This window comes from Lemur catta, chromosome 17 (assembly GCF_020740605.2).
Source record: "Lemur catta isolate mLemCat1 chromosome 17, mLemCat1.pri, whole genome shotgun sequence".
Taxonomy (NCBI): Eukaryota; Metazoa; Chordata; class Mammalia; order Primates; family Lemuridae; genus Lemur; species Lemur catta.
In genome coordinates, this window is record NC_059144.1 from 7,013,777 (window position 1) to 7,034,781 (window position 21,005).

Here is a 21,005-nt window from a genome sequence, read left to right on the forward strand (position 1 = left end):
AAAAATACCTTGTGAGAATAGTAACATTAAGGCAGTTATTTTGGTCATTTCTGCCGATTGCTATAAGACACTCTGGGACTAATATGTAGTAAATCACACATTAATGTATTATGTGTTGTGTTCTGTTGAACATATTCAGGGGCTCCACAAATACAGGGCTTTTGATTCCTTTGCACACTTCTATATTCCTGCCCTGAAAGTAGGGCTGGATGCGTAGTAGACAAGAGATACTTTTTTCCTTTATTGATATGTAGTATTTTACATATTTATGGGGTACCTGTGAGTGCTTTTTACATGCGTAGAATGTGTAAGGATCAAGTCAGGGTATTTGGTGTATCCGTCACCTTAAGTATTTATGATAGTAGATGCTTGATAACTATTTAACAAATGAGTGAATGAATCAATATATAAATGCATGAAGGAATGGTTTTAATATATCTACTTAGATTTTTTATTGACTCTGTTCATGATGATCATTGAAAAACTTCCTCTGATTTTCCTGATGTTTTTACACAATTTAAATAGAGGCTATCTTGTATCTCTGATTTCTGTCTAGGATTCACAACAATAACAGGTCATTTGTGAGTCATTTAATGTCTTCCCATTCTTTCCACAGTGTGTTGAAGAGATCCTGGGTTACCTAAAGTCCTGCTTTAGTCGAGAACCAATGATGGCAACTGTTTGTGTTCAACAAGTAAGAACATTGTTTCCTGTCCTTTTTTGTTAAGCCTTCCAGGCACCTGGACAAAATGCTCCTTCTTTAGAAGCTGGTGCTGATGGCTGATCAGCAGGAAGGGTTGGGAGGTCCAGCCTGTCACTTTCTGCTCACTCCTTGATTGAGCCAAGAGGCCCCCCGGGAGAATAAGGTCTGTCACTGCGGAGGGCAGAGGGCATCAGACTCCACTAGACCCTTGCTGTTTAACCATTGTCTTCGTATCCCTCTGGGTTTTTCTTTAGAATACCCAGTCTCATTTAGAACCACAGGGAAACCTGAAACTCTTATTTAAGATACAAACAGCATTTCACAGCCGCACTCACAAGGCATTAATAGCGATTCACAGCAAGAATTTCATAATCTGAATTTTTGCTAACATATCCAGTTACTTATAGATGGATTTGATATTTGCATGGGAAATTCTTAAAGTGTTGTTCACGCCACATTAATGGCTTCAATTCTTTCACTCTAGTTGTTGAAGACTCTCTTTGGGACAAACTTGGCCTCCCAGTTTGATGGCTTATCGTCCAACCCCAGCAAGTCTCAAGGCCGAGCACAACGCCTTGGCTCCTCCAGCGCAAGGCCAGGCTTGTATCACTACTGCTTCATGGCTCCGTACACCCACTTCACCCAGGCCCTTGCGGATGCCAGCCTGAGGAACATGGTGCAAGCGGAGCAGGAACATGACACGTCAGGGTAACAGTCACGACAAGAATGCTGTTGTTGGTGGAAACATGAAAGAGCAAGCAGGAAATTCTTTGTAAAAGAATTTAAAAAAATGAGTTAGCCAACATCGTCCAGTAGTGCACTGTATCCAAAGAACTCTGGGAAAAAGGTTGATGCAGAGATGATAAAGGCACAGCCCCAGCCTTCAAAGAATTATGGTCCAGTGAGTGAGGGCGGCTTCAGGGTAGATTAGCCCATCTCAGAGGTGGTTGGGATAGAGGAAGAGGAGCACTGAGTGGGCTACCTGTGAAGCAGCCAGCTCTGATTTCCGTATTGTATCAACAAGCCAGAACTGTAATGTGGAACGTCCTCACATATTTACACCACATACCCATAAATGCCGTTTTCCTTTACAGTAATGTGGGATGTGTTGGTAGCACTTTTAGTTACAGGTAGCACCTGTAAGGTGAAAGAACAGCTTTAACACAGCATAGTAGTGCTAGTAGTTAGAGGTAGGTGAAGGGGATCGAAGAGTCTTGGATATATTACGTTATGTTTTGTAAACTTTATGGCTAGAAGTCTCTCTTCACTTAAATTTATGTTTGTGATTTTTATGCCTGAAATATAGTAGGTATCTCTTAAATTGCCATAACTGTTAACAGGTATTTGAGTTGCTACTCTTTGCTGTAATGGTAATAGAATTCCTTGTTTTTCCTTTTATAAATGTAGTGATCAAACAGCTACAATTAAAATACTAGAGTCAGGAGTCAAGGAAAATACCCACGTTCCAGGCTTTATGTTGGTAATGTGCTTACTATAATACATAGCCAAGTTTCAGGAGTGAGTCTATTTAAATACTTTACTTGATCATTTGAGGTATAAATAAGGCAATATGTGTGTGCATGCACATGAGTGTGTTAATTTCATATATATTAATATTTCTTAAAGAATAGAATTGATTTAAAATATTTTAAAGGTTTTTTTCCTCCAAGGAAATTAAGTGATACTTTCTAAATTACTGAATCTTTCAAATGACTTTCACCTCTCTTTCAAGTACTAACAACTGGGCTGAGTAGTGAGTTTTCTGTAGCAGAAAAAAGCTCAGACTTGAGGTACCCTTCCACAGGTGACAAGACTTGATGGCTGTCAGACAATTGCCAACTCTAAATTGAATATCATTATCTCAAGAACATGATACTGCTACATTGAGTGGCCTTTCAAGTTCTTTCTTACTCTGCCTTGTTCTGATTTTGTGACATGAAATTAGTTTGAACTGGAGTATAGCAGGGTGCAGAGGAGATTATTTAAGGATATTCTTTGCTTCCCTTTTCTTCCCATTTGGCAGATGGTTTGATGTACTCCAAAAAGTATCTACCCAGCTGAAGACAAATCTCACGAGTGTCGCAAAGAACCGTGCAGATAAGGTAAATGACACTGCAGCTTGAGACGGTGTGTGAATTTGGGCCCCTTCAGTGCTAGAAATGAAAGTAGAGCCTGAGACTTTCCAGATTGGTGGCCTGAAGCTTTTAGTTGAAGACTCACTTATGGATTCTTTCTTTTTTTTTTTTTATAGAATGCTATTCATAATCACATTCGTTTATTCGAGCCTCTTGTTATAAAAGCTTTAAAGCAGTACACGACAACAACATCTGTGCAATTACAGAAGCAGGTTTTGGATTTGTTAGCACAGCTGGTTCAGTTGCGGGTTAATTACTGTCTTCTGGATTCAGATCAGGTTTGTCATTTTTATCTTTCATCCATGATACCTATTCCTAATTTAATAAAAATTATACTGAAAAGACACTGAAATCTGCCTTAAGGAAATGTGAAATTTGTTTTTCCCCCATCAGTGGCTACCTCTTAACTATTTCATGCAACTCTCTGATGGAAAAGGCCTGAATTCAGCAGGCCTCAGCAATGTTGGCACTTCCCCTTAATATCCCCGGTCTGTGTTATGCCTTTCTAAACTTGCCAAAGATTTTCCCCATCCATTCACCTAACTCCTCTAAAATAAGATTGAATTTAATTTGTAGGGTACAATTGAGATTTATTGTTTTGGGGCACATTTTTGTAAAATCCCTAGACTTATTTTAAGCAGATTATCAGTTATGGTCTGTAGTTTCAAGTAGTCTAAAAAGTTAACTCGCCTCTTTAAAAAGAAGTGTAACCTCCCAGGAAAGCAGCTGAGGCCGTGCTCCCGCATTCCCACGTGGAGTTATGTGAGCTTACACAGATATTTGTGCTCACTTCCCCTCTCAGCCATGTGGCATCCTTGTGTGCTTGCTGTGGGCTAGTCATGTCCTTCATGATGCAAATTCTCTTCAAGATTCATGCTAGTTACATTCATTACAGATAAAACTGCCTTTAGGTCATCAAAATCTAACTGTCTTGTTGGGCTGGTATCTGAGGCTACTGTCCTATGTGAGACAGAAAATTTTTTGATATAGAAATATTACAATTCTCCATTTCTTCCTAGGCATATAAATCTATCTGTAGATCCTGTCAGCACTTTTATTCACCTTAAAGGGTCTGTTTCCCTAGGGGAAATGAAGAAACAGGTACTATTGGGGTCGGGTCAACTTCTAATGAAAGAGGAGCCGAGGGGTAGGGTTTTGCCTTGGCCTGAAGCTTTTACTCTTCCTTTTTTCACAGAACCTATCAGGAGAAAATCAGTCTAAACAGGCCATTTCCCTCTTTGGGGAATATGCTGGTTGGGAGACTTCATTCCCTTTCCTTTGACACTAGGAGGCTGTGTGGGGCAAAGCCCTGGTCTCCAGCCCTTGGTGGCAGGGGCCGAGAAGAGTCCAGGGGTGCCCCAGAGGGAGGCTAGAGCACTGACTTGGTCTGTTCTAGTACACATCAAAGACTACAGTCTGCCTTTTCTCCAAAGTTTCCCAGTTCTGACTCATCATAGGTAGAAACTGACTTTCTCATATGCAAGTTACAGATTGTGGTCTCTTTTGGGGCTATCTTTAGTAGATGAAAAAAAAAATCATCAACCTCCCACTCTAACATAGAATTGTTAGGTAGACTTCAATATTTTGTCAAATTCTTTCTTTAGGCCAGGTATGGTGGCTCACACCTATATCCCAGCACCTTGGGAAGCCTAGGAGTTTGAGGCTTCAGTGAGCCATGATCAGGCCGCTGCTCTCCAGCCTGGGTGACAGAGCAAGACCCTGTCTCAAAAAAACAAAGACAAAACACCTCTTTCTTTAGTCATTCTATGTAGAGATTTTTCTCAAATATAGAATAATTTTTTTTCTTGCTTTTGTCTTTCTGAAATCTCTACCTAGTACTTGGACAGCCTTGAAATTCTCCTGTGTTGTGCTTGTCCCTACATGTATGTTGAGCTCATCTTTAGTATGTGCTTTACTCTATGTCCCACGGTCCTCTGCCTCACGCCAGTGAAGTTAATGACCAGCTGCCCTGTGCTTGGTGCTGTGATGCCTTTCTTGCTGTGAGCTCTCTGGCTTCATTTTTTTTGCTGACTGACTTTAATCAGTTGGTCCCCTTTCTCCCAGTTCTCAGGGTTTAATACAGTGACAGTTTTATGAACGAGAGTAGAAAACTAGGACAGACAAACCATTGACCTCAATTCAGACAGTGATTTGTTGAGCACTTCCTACGTGTCTGCATTAGGCCCTGGGGCCATGAGAAAACAGTGGGGGGGGGTGTCTAAGTTCCCTGCTTTGTGGAAGCTTCCCATTAGGTTGGGGGAGCTGATGGCTGTACAGGATATGAGTGTGACACAAAACTGGCTCTCGTGCAGTCCTAACATACTGCCACAGCTTCTCGGGGCTGTCCCTTACCTGGTGGCACCCACACCAGCATTGGACACCTTTGAATGAGAGGGTGGTGGGACAGAGAAGGCCGGCTTGTTGGGCATCTTGTCGCCTATCACTAGGCCAGTTTCAGGGACTCTCTGATGCTCAGTCTGTCATTAACTGCAACAAATGAGTCCCCAAGATATGTTTTGGGGTAACGCTTGATGTCTCCTGGAATTGTTTGTTTTCCCCAATGTGGTTTCACCTCAGTTTTTAATAAACTTATTTTAAAGAGATTTCTGAAAATGCTCTGCAATTATGTAGTCTGACTTCAAAATAGATTTGAGTTATGTACGCAGACAAATTTATTTGCTGTCAGGAAACTTGTTAAAAATTTATACAGATAAGCAAAAAGAAAAGAAACCTGGCTTCACATTTTAATACTACTATTGATGTGAAAATTCTATTTTCCTTCCTGTAGGTGTTTATTGGCTTTGTGTTGAAACAGTTCGAATACATTGAAGTGGGCCAGTTCAGGTAATAGCATTTTGTTATTTTGGGTTTCTTCTCCTTGTTGTGTACTTATATGTAATTTAAGTTATTAAGATGAGCATTTGAAGGTACTGTTAAGCATTTGTGCTTTTTTTAAAATGGAAATCTGATCAATATGCTGTGCATTTTTCTTTCTCTTAAAAATTAATGAGCATCTCAAGACTTGTTTAGAAGTAGTTTTTCATGTGGTAATTCCATATTTTGTCAGTTTTCATTTCACATTTCAAAGCATTTAAAACAAAACAAAATCTTATTTGGTGGAATGCTAATTTTTAAAAATCTTAGAGAAAGCATTTTTAAAATAAGGTTGTCTTCAGTAAAGGTAAGTACTATGTGCTTTACTTACATTAACTGTAGCTTTTTCTTCCTGAACATTCAGGTTTTAATACCTCTTGCTGTGCCCATTACAGGTATATAATGACTGAAAATTGAAATTCTTTAGTTTCTGAAGTACTTAGTAAATACTGTAGTTAGGGAAACTTAGTGCCGAAGGAAAATGTTCTGAGAGTCCCCTGCGTCTAAGGACCCAGTGTTTATTCTAATAATGTGACACTGTATGTGATTTTGGACAAGTTACTTTTTCTCCTTTGAATCTCAATTTCTTCAAAAGGGAAGGGGCAGAAAAAAGCTAAGGTGATCGAACTCCCAGCACCTGTGCTGTCTGGGGCCTTCTCCCTGCTCTCACTGGGCCCTTCCACCTGTCTAGGCTCTTCACATGGGCGCAGATGGGGATGCACAGTGATAGGATGGGATTAAATTAGATCGTTGATGCCCCTTTACCTTAATTCGAGCTCTCTCTCAAGGTTGAATCGTGTTATTTTATGTTGCTTATATTGATTATGTATCTTAATTTTAAAAAGAAATGTCTAAATGAATGTTTTTGTTTCTAGGGAATCAGAGGCAATTATTCCAAACATCTTTTTCTTCCTGGTATTACTATCTTATGAACGCTATCATTCAAAACAAATCATTGGAATTCCTAAAATCATTCAGCTCTGTGATGGCATCATGGCCAGTGGGAGGAAGGCGGTAACGCACGGTAATGGGGCACACCTTCACTGTTGTCTTCAGTGTCACCACGTGCTTGGCACTGTGATCTTCTCACACCTACTATCAACTGTGTGAACGGCCACTCTGGGCTTCTCAGGTTCCGTGTGTGTGTGTGTGTGTGTGTGTGTGTGTGTGTATGTGTGTGTGTGTGTGTGTGTGTGTGTGTCTCCTTATGCATGAATGTATCAGAGATGTTTAAAAAGAGTAGAAAGCATATTCTTTACTCTCAGGAGTTTATAATCTACTTAGGGGAGAAAAATAACAACAGTAAGATGGCCTAAGTTACAGATAGATTCTGAATATAAATGCTGCTATTTATCCAGATGAAACAAAAATTTTTCAACTCTTAACTTGCCATAAATTAAATTTTGATTTCTCATCCAGTGGTGTTAGAAATATAGTTTGACCCTGATCCAGGGCTTTCTGTTTTGCCTGATTATTTTACAGGAGCTTAAATAAGAACCAAAGAAAATAGTGAGCTACTCAAGTAGTGCCCTTAGCCTGTGGAATGTGGTGGTGTGGTTTTAAGAATGACTTGTACATTTTTCTTTGAACTTTTAAAGTGATCTTCTAGGATTTCCCTGTTGGCCCCTGTCTGCCTCCTGTGCCAGGAATCTGTAGGCTTTTTAGCTTTGATAGGGATCCATCCTAAGACCCTTGCAAACCTCCAAATGTGAGAATGACACTACTACCGGGTCCTCTCCACTCAGTGCATCTGCAGGAGAGTGTAGAGTGTGTTGTGCTGAGAGAGGGCCTTGGCCACCCTCTCGATTTTCATGCAGCTAAGTCAGTCAGTCTTTGCCATGGCCTCACAGGGGCTTGAGATTCGTGCCCCAGCCAAAGTACAGATTGTTAAAAGCAGAGATGTTGAATTACTGGATTTAGCTGAAAATGCAGATGTTAAATACAGGGAGCTAAGGTTTCCTGGACTTGGAGGGTCTTTGGACAGAGAATCAATGGGGAGCGAAATCCACTACTTTCTCTTGGGAAGTTCAGTCATCTGTGAGAGGATCAGTGAGCGTGCATGTCACTGAGGGCCAGAGAGAGAGTGTATGCATGTCTTTAAGAGTCAGAGAGTGTGTGTGTATGCTCACGCATGCATTGCCACTGGGAGACAGAATGTACTTATGTGCTAATGAAAGGCATTTCTTTTATAATTTTTCCATGTGGTCATATTACACCAATTTAATTTATTTTAACTCTTGTTTTGGACCAAGACAAGACCTGAGGGAAAACCCCTTATCTAATAAGAAGAGTGAGTTTACTTAAAATAGCATAATAATCTAATGCTATGGCTAAATGTATTCAATAGCAGAGGTTTTTATTGTCTTTTCAGGTAAATCAAGTAGTTATACATGAGACCAGGAATATTGCTATTTTGGTTATTTTGAAAGTGTTATTTTCAAATAGACTTTTGTATTTGAGTCACTTTTTATCAGAAGTGATGTTACATTACAGATACATTAGTTTTCTTTTTTTAGAAGCCTTCACAAAACTTTCAGTGTTCAGAGGAAGAGCCTTGGCCTTTCACAATGGTATAATAATAATTTCACAACACTCAATGATAACCTTAATTCATCCTTTATTGTAAACCAAGTACAGATTAGGGTTTTGTTTATTTCTTGAAAACATTTTGGAGATGTTGAGAGCTGTCTTTCAAATGTAATTTTCATGAAATGCCTTATGAGAGTTCTCTTGTGTACACACAGCCATACCGGCTCTGCAGCCCATAGTCCACGACCTCTTTGTATTAAGAGGAACAAATAAAGCTGATGCAGGAAAAGAGCTTGAAACTCAAAAGGAGGTGGTGGTCTCAATGTTACTGAGACTTATCCAGTACCATCAGGTAAGAGGGACGTGTGGTGACAGTTACGGGCACTTAACTGTCCCTGCAGAGATGGAAGGAAACCATGTGGCCCAGCTGTTTGTTAATCAGTGGGTGTTACTTTGTACCAGCTTTGGGCTCTCTGGGTCCTGGGGCCAGTGAGACTGGGGGATTTAGTTGGTGTATGCATTTCAAGTGGGTACTGCTACAGGAGGCTGCCTGACACCTGTCTGACAGTCGAGATCATTTAAGATAGTAAATGTGGTAGACGCCCTATTTTCCAAAGCCAGGACCAAAAATTAATTAATTGATAACATTGGTCAAAATGGTAGAATTCTAAAAAATGGTAGAGATCTTAAATTTGAAATAATATAAAGACTATTTATTTGTATATTTATTTACCTCTGTTTTGATGTAGGGTCAAGGCCTTTTTCTTTGAGTTGATATCTGGTTGTGTTTTCCTTAAGGTAGAATAAGAATTTAAAGATACTTTGAGGCAGTCTAAATGTGGAAATCTTGCTTTTTAAAATAAATTATCTTTTTTAATTTGTACAATTGTCTAGCCCTCACTTACTTTGTCAGTTCTTTTTAGCTATTTGTCTTTGAATCTTTATAAAGCCATAAGCTTTTCTCATAGAAGCAGCACTTTCTTTGTGTATTCCTATTTTAACTAATCCATGTAATATTTAATTAAATTCTTAATGCTTAATTAAATCACATGGTCACAATTTAAAAGTATACATGAAAGGTTTGGGAATGAGCAACTGGCAAGCAGAGCTGGGAGGGTGGGGGTCCGGGGGAGGGACTTCTTGGCCCCTGCATTCAGTGAGATCTGGGCGTGCTTTTCAGGGAATGGAGATTGTCGGCTGATCTGGAGGGTTTATTAAGCAAAGGGTGGAACTGAGCTCCCACTACTCATTTCTGCTGTTGTAGCACGAAAGCAGCCATAGTTGGTGTGTATACAAATGGTGTGGCTGTGTTCCAATAAAACTTTAATTTACAAAAACAGGTAATGAGCTGCCCCCTGTTATAGACTTTGCCAGGTTATAAATATCTCTGTTTAGAAATGATCACTGATGAAGTTGTGCTCAACCATGTATAACTCTTAAAAGTAGGTGCTATTTAGCAGAAGTTTACCTTAGGAAAGAACACAGAATTGAAATTAATGTTCACAAAAGTAAAAGCCTTCTGCAGAACAGTTAGTTAAGGCTATATTTGAATTTTACCAAAGATTAATATACATTTGATTTTCAATCTTGTAAGTTCTATAGAAATAATAATGACAAGAAGTCATCCTGAGCAAAGTGTACAGCTTTTATGTGCCAGGGAGGAACATACTCCGTCCCCTGTTGCATTTTCTTCTGGTTCCCCTACATTTCATATGCCATGGAGTGAGGATTGTGCCAGTTTCTTCAGTTCTCATTGAGAATCCCATCTGTTTGGATCCTAGAATCTTCCAGCTGAGCTGGGACCAGTGTGAGAGATGGACATATAGGCAGGAGACTTTCTAATTGTGCACAAATGCTCTTGCAGGTGTTGGAGATGTTTATTCTCGTCTTGCAGCAGTGCCACAAGGAGAATGAAGACAAATGGAAGCGGCTGTCTCGACAAATAGCTGACATCATCCTCCCAATGTTAGCCAAACAACAGGTTTGTCATCGCAGTCTTGGTTCATTGTTGTGCAGTAATTGTAAGTGGATTAAGACTCTTGTGGAAAGTGGGTGGTTGTGATCAGTGCTTCTTTCAATTATAAGAGATGCATGCTTTGATAATAGTTCCCAGTGCTGGTCATGGGGCCAGTGACTTTTTATTTCTTCTCACAGTGACCCTCTCAGGTTGGTATTGTCTACCTACATTACAAGTGAGGTAACCAAGGCTTAGGGAGGTTATCAAGCTTATCCAGTGGCACACAGCTCGAAAGCTTGTGTTGTTTCCTATTTTACTACATGGTCGCCTTTATTCTGGTCAATCAAGTGTTGTATTTGATCGTTAGGTTTTTGGTTTTGTTTCCTTATTACTTATAAAGTAATTTAGCAGTTATCCATCATTTAGTCAGAATTTGGATAGTCAAATGATGCAACTAGTTGTTCACGAAAGCAGTGGAAGGAAATGGTGTGGTTGTACCTTATGGGATAGAGCCAGACAGTCCCATGACCTCTGCACCACATGTGCCACTGGGTGTCTGAGTACAGGAAGCTGAACACCCCTTGCAGCAATACCTCGGTAACCAGGATGGGGGGTCCTCAAAAGGAAGGGTGTCAGGGACCTGCTTGATGGTCCCATCAGAAAAATCCCACTAGTTGCCTGGCAAAGCTTTTTATTTTGTTTTGAATGGCATAGCAGATACATGTTTGTTCATCTTGATTGTCCACGCTAAACAGTTACTCTAGAGAAAACAAGCAGTTTGCGGTTCTTGGCATTTGATAAAAACTTATAGGCACATATATTAATAGTTACTACCTTTATAACTTCACCCCCATTCTGATTTCATAATGGGATTGTTATCCTGAGACGATTTAGACAGTCGGGGGTGGCAGTGGTCTTCGCTTCTAGTGAGATTGACAGATAGCATTTTAAATGTGATCATGGACTCCAGGCCTATAGCTAGATAGTTTTAGAGTGATGCTTCAGAAGGTATATTCCATTCCCTTACTTTTCATGTGCATGATCTGAGGAAGGTGGAGATCACAGGCCCGTATGCCTAGTAAATGCCTGACTTATTTTCTGTCAGTATGAAAATGGTGTGATAAAACATTTATGAAACACTTAGCACGTGCTCACCTGTGATCCTAAAAAAACAACAACAACACACACACACACTTAGCACAGAGCCTGCCAGGTAGCTCAGCACAGGTACAGGTTGCATTCAGAAATAGTATAAGGCATTGTGCCAGGTACTGGCAGTAGATATATCAGTGAGCAAAGCAGTTTATAAAAAATACTCTGCCTTCTTAGAATGAAAGTTTTGTTGGTATTGGGGTGAGAAGACAACAGAAAAATAAATTATTGAAGTTTATAAAATGTCGGATGCTAATAAGTCCTCCGCAGAAAAATTAAGAAGCTAAGAGAAATGGGTAGTATCAAGGTGTGGGGCTGCACCATTCAGTTGGTGACAAGAAAATGCCTTGCTGGTCTGGTGATGTCTGAGTGGACATAAGGGATGGAAAGATGTGAGCCTGGCAGATCCCTGGGGAAAGAGCACTCCAGGCAGAGCAAGCTGCACTGCAGAGTCCTTGAAGTGGTAACATACCTGCTAGGGGGCCAGAGGTTGGTCTGGTGGAGTGCAGCAGCCGTGGGAGCGAGGGCCTGGGCAGGGGAGGCCAGCGTGCGGGACACGGGACCCTCAAGAGAGACTGATATGAGGAGTGACGTGATGGGACCTGGGCTTTTTCAGGATCATTCTTACTCCTGACTTGAGAATGGACTCCAGGGGGAGGTGATAGCAGAGCAGGGAAACCCACACAAGGCCAGAAGTAGATGTTGTTTGACATAGTGTGGATGCAGAACAAGCAAGATTTGCTGGTGGATTAGACGTGGGAGACAGAGGCACTGAGAGTGGTTTCGGGATGAGGGAGGACAGACAGCTGCGGATGAGGTGGGTGGACAGTGGGAGCCCCAGCAGGTCAGAGCCCAGTCTGGATGTGTGCAGTTGACACTCCACGGGCTCCTGGTGAGGTCAAGCCAGCTTTGGGACGTCAGAGCCTGGAATTGTTGAGAGACAGCTGGGCAGGAGATCTGAGTCTGTGACTGCCCCATGCGCATGATGGACCCAGCATAGCTGGAGAGGAAGGGCTTGAGCACTGGGCCCACTGAGTCCCAGCTCAGAGGTCGGGGGGCAAGAAGGAGCCCAGGAAGGACAGCCAGTGCTGGGCCGGGGGAGTGGACAGGTGCAGGGGCCCTAAAGCCAAGGTAAAAACTGGGGTGTCTTCGAGGAGGGAAGGGTCAGCTGTGAGCCTGGGGAACTCAGCCTGAGTTTGGCTGCACTGAGGGCACTGCTGAGCAGTTTAGGGGGAGTAGACAGAGCCAAATCCCCATGGGAATGTGTTCCTGAAAGGACAGATGAGAGGAACTGGAAGAGATTTACTCAAAGAGGAAATAGAGAAATGGAACAGTAGCCAGAGGAGCAAGGGGTCGGTGGGGTTCACTTGGCAGCACTGGGGCCTGCTGTCCATGGGGGCAAAGAAAACAGGGAGGGGAAATCCACAGTGCCAGGACAGACAGAAAGCTGCCTTGGTGGTTTCTTTGAGCAGATGCAGGGGTTAGGACCGGCTGTGGGAATGATGGTTGGTCCTTGCTGTGAGCTGGGTGTGTTCTTCCAGAGCAACTGGAGAGAAGGCAGGGTTGGTGGGCACAGACACAGATCCAGCTCGCGGGAGTCCTGGAGTATGGAAGATGTCTGTTGTTTCCTTATTGTTAAGGTGTGGCTCGATGCGGTATGAGTTCCAGATCTATACATTGGAAAATACCACGTCTCTTTGCAGAGTTGCTTATATGTAGATATACACTCAGTAGTAACAGACATTGGACACAGAGTCAAGGCCCGTTGTCCATAGGACATTGTGATGTAAACTGAGCTTGGATATTTTGCATCATTAAAAATGTTAGATTTTAAAACCAGTTGGCTTGGGAGTTCCCTAGTGTACTATTAAGTGAGAAAAGCAGAGACATTTATAATAGTTTTTCAGAAGAACTAAAACAAAACCTCTCCCCATGCACATGCATGTGTGTGAGAGAAAGATGTTATAGGAACATGGAGAAAGTTAAGAAAGGGATATGGGCTGGGTGCGGTGGCTCACGCCCGTAATCCTAACACTCTGGGAGGCCGAGGCGGGTGGATCGTTTGAGCTCAGGAGTTGGAGGCCAGCCTGAGCAGGAGCGAGACCCCCATCTCTACTAAAAATAGAAAGAAATTAGCCAAACAACTAAAATATATATAAAAAATTAGCTGGGCATGGTGGCGCATGAGCTCAGCTACTCGGGAGGCTGAGGCAGAAGGATTGCTTGAGTCCAGGAGTTTGAGGTTGCTGTGAACTAGGCTGACGCCATGGCACTCTAGCTTGGGGAACAGAGTGAGACTCTGTCTCAAAAAAAAAAAAAAAAGGAATTCAGGATCTGAGGGGAAAAAAAAATAGAATAAAAAAAATAAAAAAAAAAAGAAAGGGATATGCACCAATCTGTTAACATCTGTTACTATTAGGTCATTAAATATGAAATGCCTGATTTCAAATCAAAAATGTAGTTTATTATTTCTTAAACAAGAAGTAGTACAATTAATCAAAGTATGTGCCTGAATTATCAACACAGTTTTGCCATCTTAACGGTAGCTTGTTTTTGCCAGCAGCAAAGGAGCCTGGAGAGCTAGTGGCGATGAAATTGAGAAAGGCGTTTTCCACAACTTGTTGAGAATTAAATATTTTTCCTTGCAAGAAGTGGTCCAAAGCCTAGAAGAAGTGCTAGTCAGTTGATGCAAGGTCTGTTGAATGCAGTGGATGACAGACAAGTCCAACTGCTGTAGTTTGAGCAGCATCGTTTGTGCGACATTTGGTGGAGCATTATCTTGCAAGAGGATTGGTCTGTCTCTATTGACCAATCTCGCTGCTTAATCACATCCTCATCATTTCATCCTCTTGGTTGCAGTAGACATCTGCTGTAATCAATTGACCAGGTTCATGAAGCTGTAGTGGATAATACCAACACTGGACCACCAAACAGACGCCATTAGATTTTTTTTGATGAATATTTGGTTTTGGACTGTGTTTCGGCACCTCATCTTTATCCAGCCATTTGCCGAATGCTTTTGATTTTCAAAAAGAATCCATTTTTCATCACACATAACAATATGGTGTAGAAATGGTTCGTGTTTATGTCATGACAGCAAAGAAAGGCGAGCTTCGAGACGATTTCTCTTCTGATGTTCGCTTAATTGATTACCTTGCCCATTTGTTTCAAATAGTCCAACATTGGTGGAACAGTAATGTCAAACCTTGCTGCTAATTCCCACATAGGTTGAGATGGATTAACTTCCACTATAGCTTTTAGCTCATTGTTAGCACCTTGGTTTCAGGTCACCCATGTGGCTCATTTTCAAGATTAAAAGCACCACAAGGGAACTTCTCAGACCATCGGTATACTGTGTATTCACTAGCCACATCCTTCCCAAGCACTTCATTGATACTTCAAGCTTCCTGTGCTTGCATGGGTTCCATGACAGAACTCATATTCTAAAATAACATGAATGTTTAACTTACCCATGGTTTCACAAAAATGGCTCTAAAAAAAATTTGAAAGATAATCATAAGCCAAAATGTGCTTTTGAAAGACTGAGGATGTACCTTCACAATAAACATAAAACAAGAAGTGTCAAAGTGCAATGTCAGAGATATCAACTGTCAAACTTAGTACTTAGGAAATCAGACATTTTATACTTAACAACCTAAATAATTGATTAGGGGGAGGTGGGGCAGGCAAAGCACATGATAGCTCTGTACAGTGTCTGCTGCCCCATTCGTGTGAGCGTGAGAGAGTGAAGATGCACAGAAGGCCGGCTCCCACTGTGGTGATGATGATGATGATGATTGCATCAGGGTGGTGCAGTTCTAGTTGATTCTTTTCATACTGTCGTATGTTTGAATCTTTTCTAGAAAGCATGTATTATTTATGTAATAAAGATCTAAATGAAATGATTTCCATTATGGAAAAAATGTAGCTGATACAGTATTCTAAGAAATGTTTGCTTGGTTCACTACTGAACTTAAAATGATTTTAAGTGAGGGACGGTAATGATGGGATGGTTATGCTCGTTTGCCCCTGAGCTATGTGACATGATGTGTACAAAGCTGGCATTTCTGTTGGCTTACCTGCATGTTTGTGGTGTTGAATTAATTCCACAGATGCACATTGACTCTCATGAAGCCCTTGGAGTGTTAAATACTCTGTTTGAGATTTTGGCCCCTTCCTCACTGCGTCCCGTGGACATGCTATTACGGAGTATGTTTGTCACCCCAAGCACAATGGTGAGTCTCTCATCAGATTCCCCTGGAGGACTTGTTCAAGCCCAGATTGCTGGGACCACCCCCATAACTTTTAAGTGGCTCAGTCACTCTGGATGGAGCTTGATAATTTGGGTTTTTAACAATTTCCCAGATGATACTGATGCTGTCCCTCCTTGGGGACCACACTTTGAGAACCACTGATAGATTTACTGGTAAAATGGGAAAGTAGGGATAATTTTCTTTCATGAAATTGGCAATCAGGGAAAATTTTTAATCTTTTTTTCTTTAGCAATAACATGTATTTTCTTTCTTTTAGGCATCTGTGAGCACTGTTCAGCTGTGGATATCAGGAATCCTAGCCATTTTGCGGGTTCTGATTTCCCAGTCAACTGAAGACATTGTTCTTTCTCGAATTCAGGAGCTCTCATTCTCCCCATATTTAGTCTCCTGCCCAGTGATTAATAGGTTAAGACATGGGGAGAGTAACTCAACATCAGAAGAACACAGTGAAGGGAGGCAAATGAAGAACTTGCCAGAAGAAACATTTTCAAGGTACGCTTTCTATCTGAGCCTGTAACTAATCCCTGCCTTTTGGGAGGTGAGATGATGTTTCATGATCAGTAATTCTGGAATAACTCCTAGTCTTGCTTCAGCGCTGAGTTGGGTAAAGCAGTCTGTGCTGGTATACTTTTTAAATCCAGCCCACCTTACCTGTGGCCCTGGGTTCATACCTCTCTTAAGGTTCTGTCACATTTTGTCTCCTGTCCTCATTAAAGATGCTACAAGAGTGGTTCAGCTCAGGCAAGGTAGGGCAGGGCAGGGGGTTGGCTGTCCTGGATGCTGGTAATAGGGGATACATTGCCTGAAGAGAATTTAAAAACCTAAGAAAACCCATTAAAAGTTAGTCTTATATTTGTTCTTATCCTTTGCTAGTAGTTCTACACACTGTCAATAACAAGCTACTTCCTGCTAAGGCAGACAGCTTCCACTGTATAACTGTCATATCAAATCCTGTCTTGCCCATAAATTGTTTGGAAGCTCCCTGAGGACAGTGTTTATAGTTTGGGCACTTGTAAATGTTAGTTGTGTAGACAAGTATCTGTGTACCTCTGCTGGATTCAGAGCATTTAGTGAGTTAGAGCTGCTTCTGCAAAGTGGTCCCCATAACTTCATTGCAGCTGTCCCTTGGTCTGTCATTAGTGGACATTCCTTGTGCTGTTGCTGGACGTAAAGCCCGGAGCCTGCAGGGCATCCTTCTGTATGCAGGGTTAGCAGGCAGCCCATGGGTCTCCCTCTGTTACATTGAAGCTGGTGGCTAAAACTGATGGTACATTAAATTCCTATGGTAGACTATCAGCTTGTGTTTGTGTAATACTTTACAGTTTACAAAGCTGTAAAAAAAAAACCACCCCATGTCATTTTATCCCAACAGTCCTTTGAAGGTGATATGATTATTGCCATTTCATAAGTGAGGAAGGTAATATACAGAGAGGCAAAGTGACAGAGTCCAAAATGATGGTATTAAACAATTCACTTTATTTATTGTACTTTCCCTGTCTTTTTACTTCACCTGTATTTGCCGTATGTATTTTATGTTTATAGCTGACATAAGTGCTCTCTAGCAGTCACTTAATTCACTGTCATCCTGTTCCCTTTCTTGGAAGGTTTCTATTACAACTAGTTGGTACTCTTTTAGAGGACATCGTTACAAAACAGCCAAAGGTGGAAATGAGTGAACAGCAACATACTTTCTATTGCCAAGAGCTAGGCACGCTGCTGATGTGTCTGATCCACATCTTCAAGTCTGGTAGGTGAATCAGATTAGTCTTTGTAGACCAGCAGGCTCCAACCTTTTTGGCACCAGGGACTAGTTTCAGGGAAGACAGTTTTCCACAGACCAGGGGATGGTGAGGATGGTTTGGGGATGATTGAAGGGCATTACATTTATTGTGCAGTCAAACATTTCTGCTAACGATGATCTGTTTGCAGCCTCTCTCCAGCACGTCACCACCTCAGCTCCATCTCAGATCATCAGGCATTAGATTCTCATAAGGAGTGCGCAACCTAGATCCCTCACATGTGCAGTTTACAGTAGGTTGATTCTCCTATGAGAATCTAATGCTGCCACTGATCTGACAGGAGGTGAAGCTCAGAGGGTGATATGAGTGATGGGGAGTGGCTGTAAATACAGATTAAGCTTTGCTTGCGAGCCTGCTGCTCGCCTCTTGCTGTGCGGCTTGGTTTCTAACAGGCCGTGGGACTACTACTGGTCTGCAGCCCGGGTGTTAGGGACCGCAGTTATAGAGTGTCTCAATATTCTTTGCCCTGAACTGGACAGTCCCAGAGTGTAAGGACCATTCTGCCCAGTAGAAGCCCTGCTTTGTTCAGTTGCCAGTTGAAAATGTTTTGTTGGTAATAAAACCATAGGGGTCATATACCATATGACCCAGCAGTTCCAGTCTTGGACATATACCCAAAAGAATGGGAAGCAGGGTGGTGAAAAGATATTTGTATGCCAGAGTTCATAGCAGCATTATTCACAATAACTAAGATGTGGAAGCAACTCAAGCATCAGTCAGTGAGTGAATGGATAAACAAATGTGGTACACACATACAGTGGAATATTATTCATGCTCAAAAAGAAGTGAATTCAGGCCGGGCGCGGTGGCTCACGCCTGTAATCCTAGCACTCTGGGAGGCCGAGGCGGGTGGATCGCTCGAGGTCAGGAGTTCGAGACCAGCCTGAGCAAGAGCGAGACTCCGTCTCTACTAAAAATAGAAAGAAATTATCTGGCCAACTAAAATATATATAGAAAAAACTAGCCGGGCATGGTGGCGCATGCCTGTAGTCCCAGCTACTCGGGAGGCTGAGGCAGTAGGATCGCTTGAGCCCAGGAGTTTGAGGTTGCTGTGAGCTAGGCTGACGCCACGGCACTCACTCTAGCCAGGGCAACAAAGCAATACTCTGTCTCAAAAAAAAAAAAAAAAAAAAGAAGTGAATTCTGACATATGCTACAATGTGGATGAACCTTGAGGACATTATGCTAAGTGAAATAACCCAGTCACAAAAAGACAAATAGTATATTACTCCATTTATATGAGATACAGTGGTCAGTTCATAGAGACAGAAAGAATGGTCGCTGCCAGGGGTTGGGTGGGGAGGGGGAAATGGGGAGTTACTGTTTAATGCACATAGAGTTTGTTTTATAAGATGAAAAGAGTTATTTTAGAAATGGGTGGTAGTTATGGTTATACAACATTATAAACGTATTTGATACCAGCAAACCGTGCATTTAACAGTGGTTACAATGGTAAAATTTTATGTTTTGTATATTTTACCACAATAAAAAAAATAAGAAAAAAATAAAACTGAGAGCTTTTTCCTGTTTTATTTTATTTTGAGACAGAGTCTCCCTTTGTTGCTTTGTTGTCCGGGCTAGAGTGAGTGCTGTGATGTCAGCCTAGCTCACAGCAACCTCAAACTCCTGGGCTCAAGCCATCCTCCTGCCTCAGCCTCTTGAGTAGCTGGGACTACAGGCGTGAGCCACCATGCCCGGCTAATTTTTTTGTTTCTTTTTTTAGTTGACTGGCTAATTTTTTTTCTGTTTTTAGTAGAGACAGGGTCTCATTCTTGCTCGTGCTGGTCTTGAACCCCTGACCTCAAGTGATTCACTTGCCTCGGCCTCCCAGAGTGCTAGGATTACAGGCGTGAGCCACTGCGCCTGGCCCTTCTTCCTGTTTTAAAGGTTCGGAGGGCCAAAATGTTTTTACCTTTACAAATGATCGTGTGCTCAAAAGGGCTTTCTCCCAAGAGAGGAAGTCACAGGATGCCAGCTATCAGCAAGTGTAGGAAGCAGCCAATCCAAATTAGAACAGTCACTGTTTTCTAAGAAGAATGAATGTAGAAAGCATGCCTTGCTTTCGATAAATGAATAAGAAGGTGGTAGACTAGTTATAAGGGGTAGGCATATCTTTCTTCTCTCAGCAAGGAAAAAGAATGGCAATTCTAATGTCTAGGAAAAACAAACAACAATAAAGTATGGTTTAAATATGAAGCAAACTAAATCATGGCTTTATTTTCAGCACTTGATTTTGATGGAAGACTTTGATATCAAAAATGTTCTCGTTTATGTGCTTAGGTCATAACTGAGGACCCGTAGAAAGAGATCTAGGGTCTTTGGCTCTGCTGGGAGCTGATTTGCATAGTCATAGTGTAAATGCTGTTTGAGCTTTCATTTTTTGAATCAAGACATGAATAAAATACTGAAGACATAATGACTTAATTATGGTTTCAGAACAGAATGAAAATGTTTTCAGTTCTAACAAATATAAAAGGAAAACTAACCAAGTTAATTTGGAATGTGGATGGTAGAGGAAGAGATGGGGGATGGAAGGGCACTAATATTCTCATCTTGCATTGTTGGGGTTATGCCTTAACATCTACAATTCTAACAAATTCTAATACCACCTAGAATTTTGGAGGTGACTACCAGAAGAACGAAAAAGAGAAATGATAACAAGTAGTTACCTTGAAGAGGGATGGGGCGGGGCACTTTTACAATTAGAAGCCCCTCCCTGTTATTGGGTTTTTACACACATTTTAAGTACATACCCTCAGAGTAAAAGGTAGTTACCATTTCGTGCCTTTATTCGTGCAGCAAGACCTAGCACGTGGCCTGTCTCCATGCTAGCAGGCTCTGGGCATGCTGTGTTGTGTGCGGCTCAGGGTGGCTACAATCCCATTGTGTTGAATTCCTCTTCTTCCTTCTCTCAAAAACAGGGAAAATATTGTTACTTTAATAAAAGTGTTGTCCAGTAGAATTTCCAGCAAAGATGGGAATGTTCCATGTTGCACTGCCTCATGTAGTTGCCTCTAACCGCATGTGTTATCGTGTATCTGACATGTGGCTAGGGTGAGTGAGGAACTTACTTTTTATTTGATTTTAATTAAATTTAAACAGCTCCATGTGGCCAGTGGCTCCCATATTAGACAGTGTAGGTCAGGTGAGGAGCCACACACTGCACTGGAAAGAGCAGGCTTGGTAGAAGGGTTTGGCTGCTAGTGTCTTTGGACATTGTTTAATTGGTCCTACATTTTGTGTGTGTGCATATGTATAACTGTCTATTTCTAGTTCCTTGGTTAGTTTGACTGCATTTCTCTTAAGGACACTAGGCGGCAGGCTTCTTGTATTTGGTTTCAAGATAGGGTTGAAGCAAATCATTTTGTACTTATATAAATAAGATACACTTAGCATATAAAAGTGGTAATTTATATACTCTGGTTTCTCTTCAGATTGTGTAAATCTTTTCACCTTTTACTAAAAGTGGCAATTTGCATTTTTGCACTGCTTAAACCAAGGTAATGAATTCCACCCATCCACCGAAAATTGAGACCTTTAAATTTGTCCACTTCAGGTATAATTTCTTAAAATAGGAACTAT

The 21,005-nt window shown here is 41.5% G+C and overlaps 1 protein-coding gene across 5 annotated transcripts in view; it reads left to right on the forward strand.

The window, feature by feature from the left end:
• HTT (huntingtin) overlaps window positions 1-21,005 on the forward strand; it is a 154,341-nt gene that overhangs the window by 83,593 nt on the left and 49,743 nt on the right. For all 5 annotated transcript variants that reach the window (XR_006729418.1, XM_045528219.1, XM_045528220.1 and 2 more), the window contains 11 exons: window positions 617-694; window positions 1,188-1,411; window positions 2,727-2,805; window positions 2,955-3,116; window positions 5,627-5,682; window positions 6,588-6,736; window positions 8,457-8,593; window positions 10,106-10,222; window positions 15,463-15,585; window positions 15,881-16,116; window positions 17,229-17,371. Coding sequence is in view for 4 of the 5 variants with exons in the window: in XM_045528219.1 (XP_045384175.1) it covers window positions 617-694; window positions 1,188-1,411; window positions 2,727-2,805; window positions 2,955-3,116; window positions 5,627-5,682; window positions 6,588-6,736; window positions 8,457-8,593; window positions 10,106-10,222; window positions 15,463-15,585; window positions 15,881-16,116; window positions 17,229-17,371 (1,504 nt within the window). In the remaining variant the exon portion in view is untranslated. The remainder of the gene's footprint in view (window positions 1-616; window positions 695-1,187; window positions 1,412-2,726; window positions 2,806-2,954; window positions 3,117-5,626; window positions 5,683-6,587; window positions 6,737-8,456; window positions 8,594-10,105; window positions 10,223-15,462; window positions 15,586-15,880; window positions 16,117-17,228; window positions 17,372-21,005) is intronic.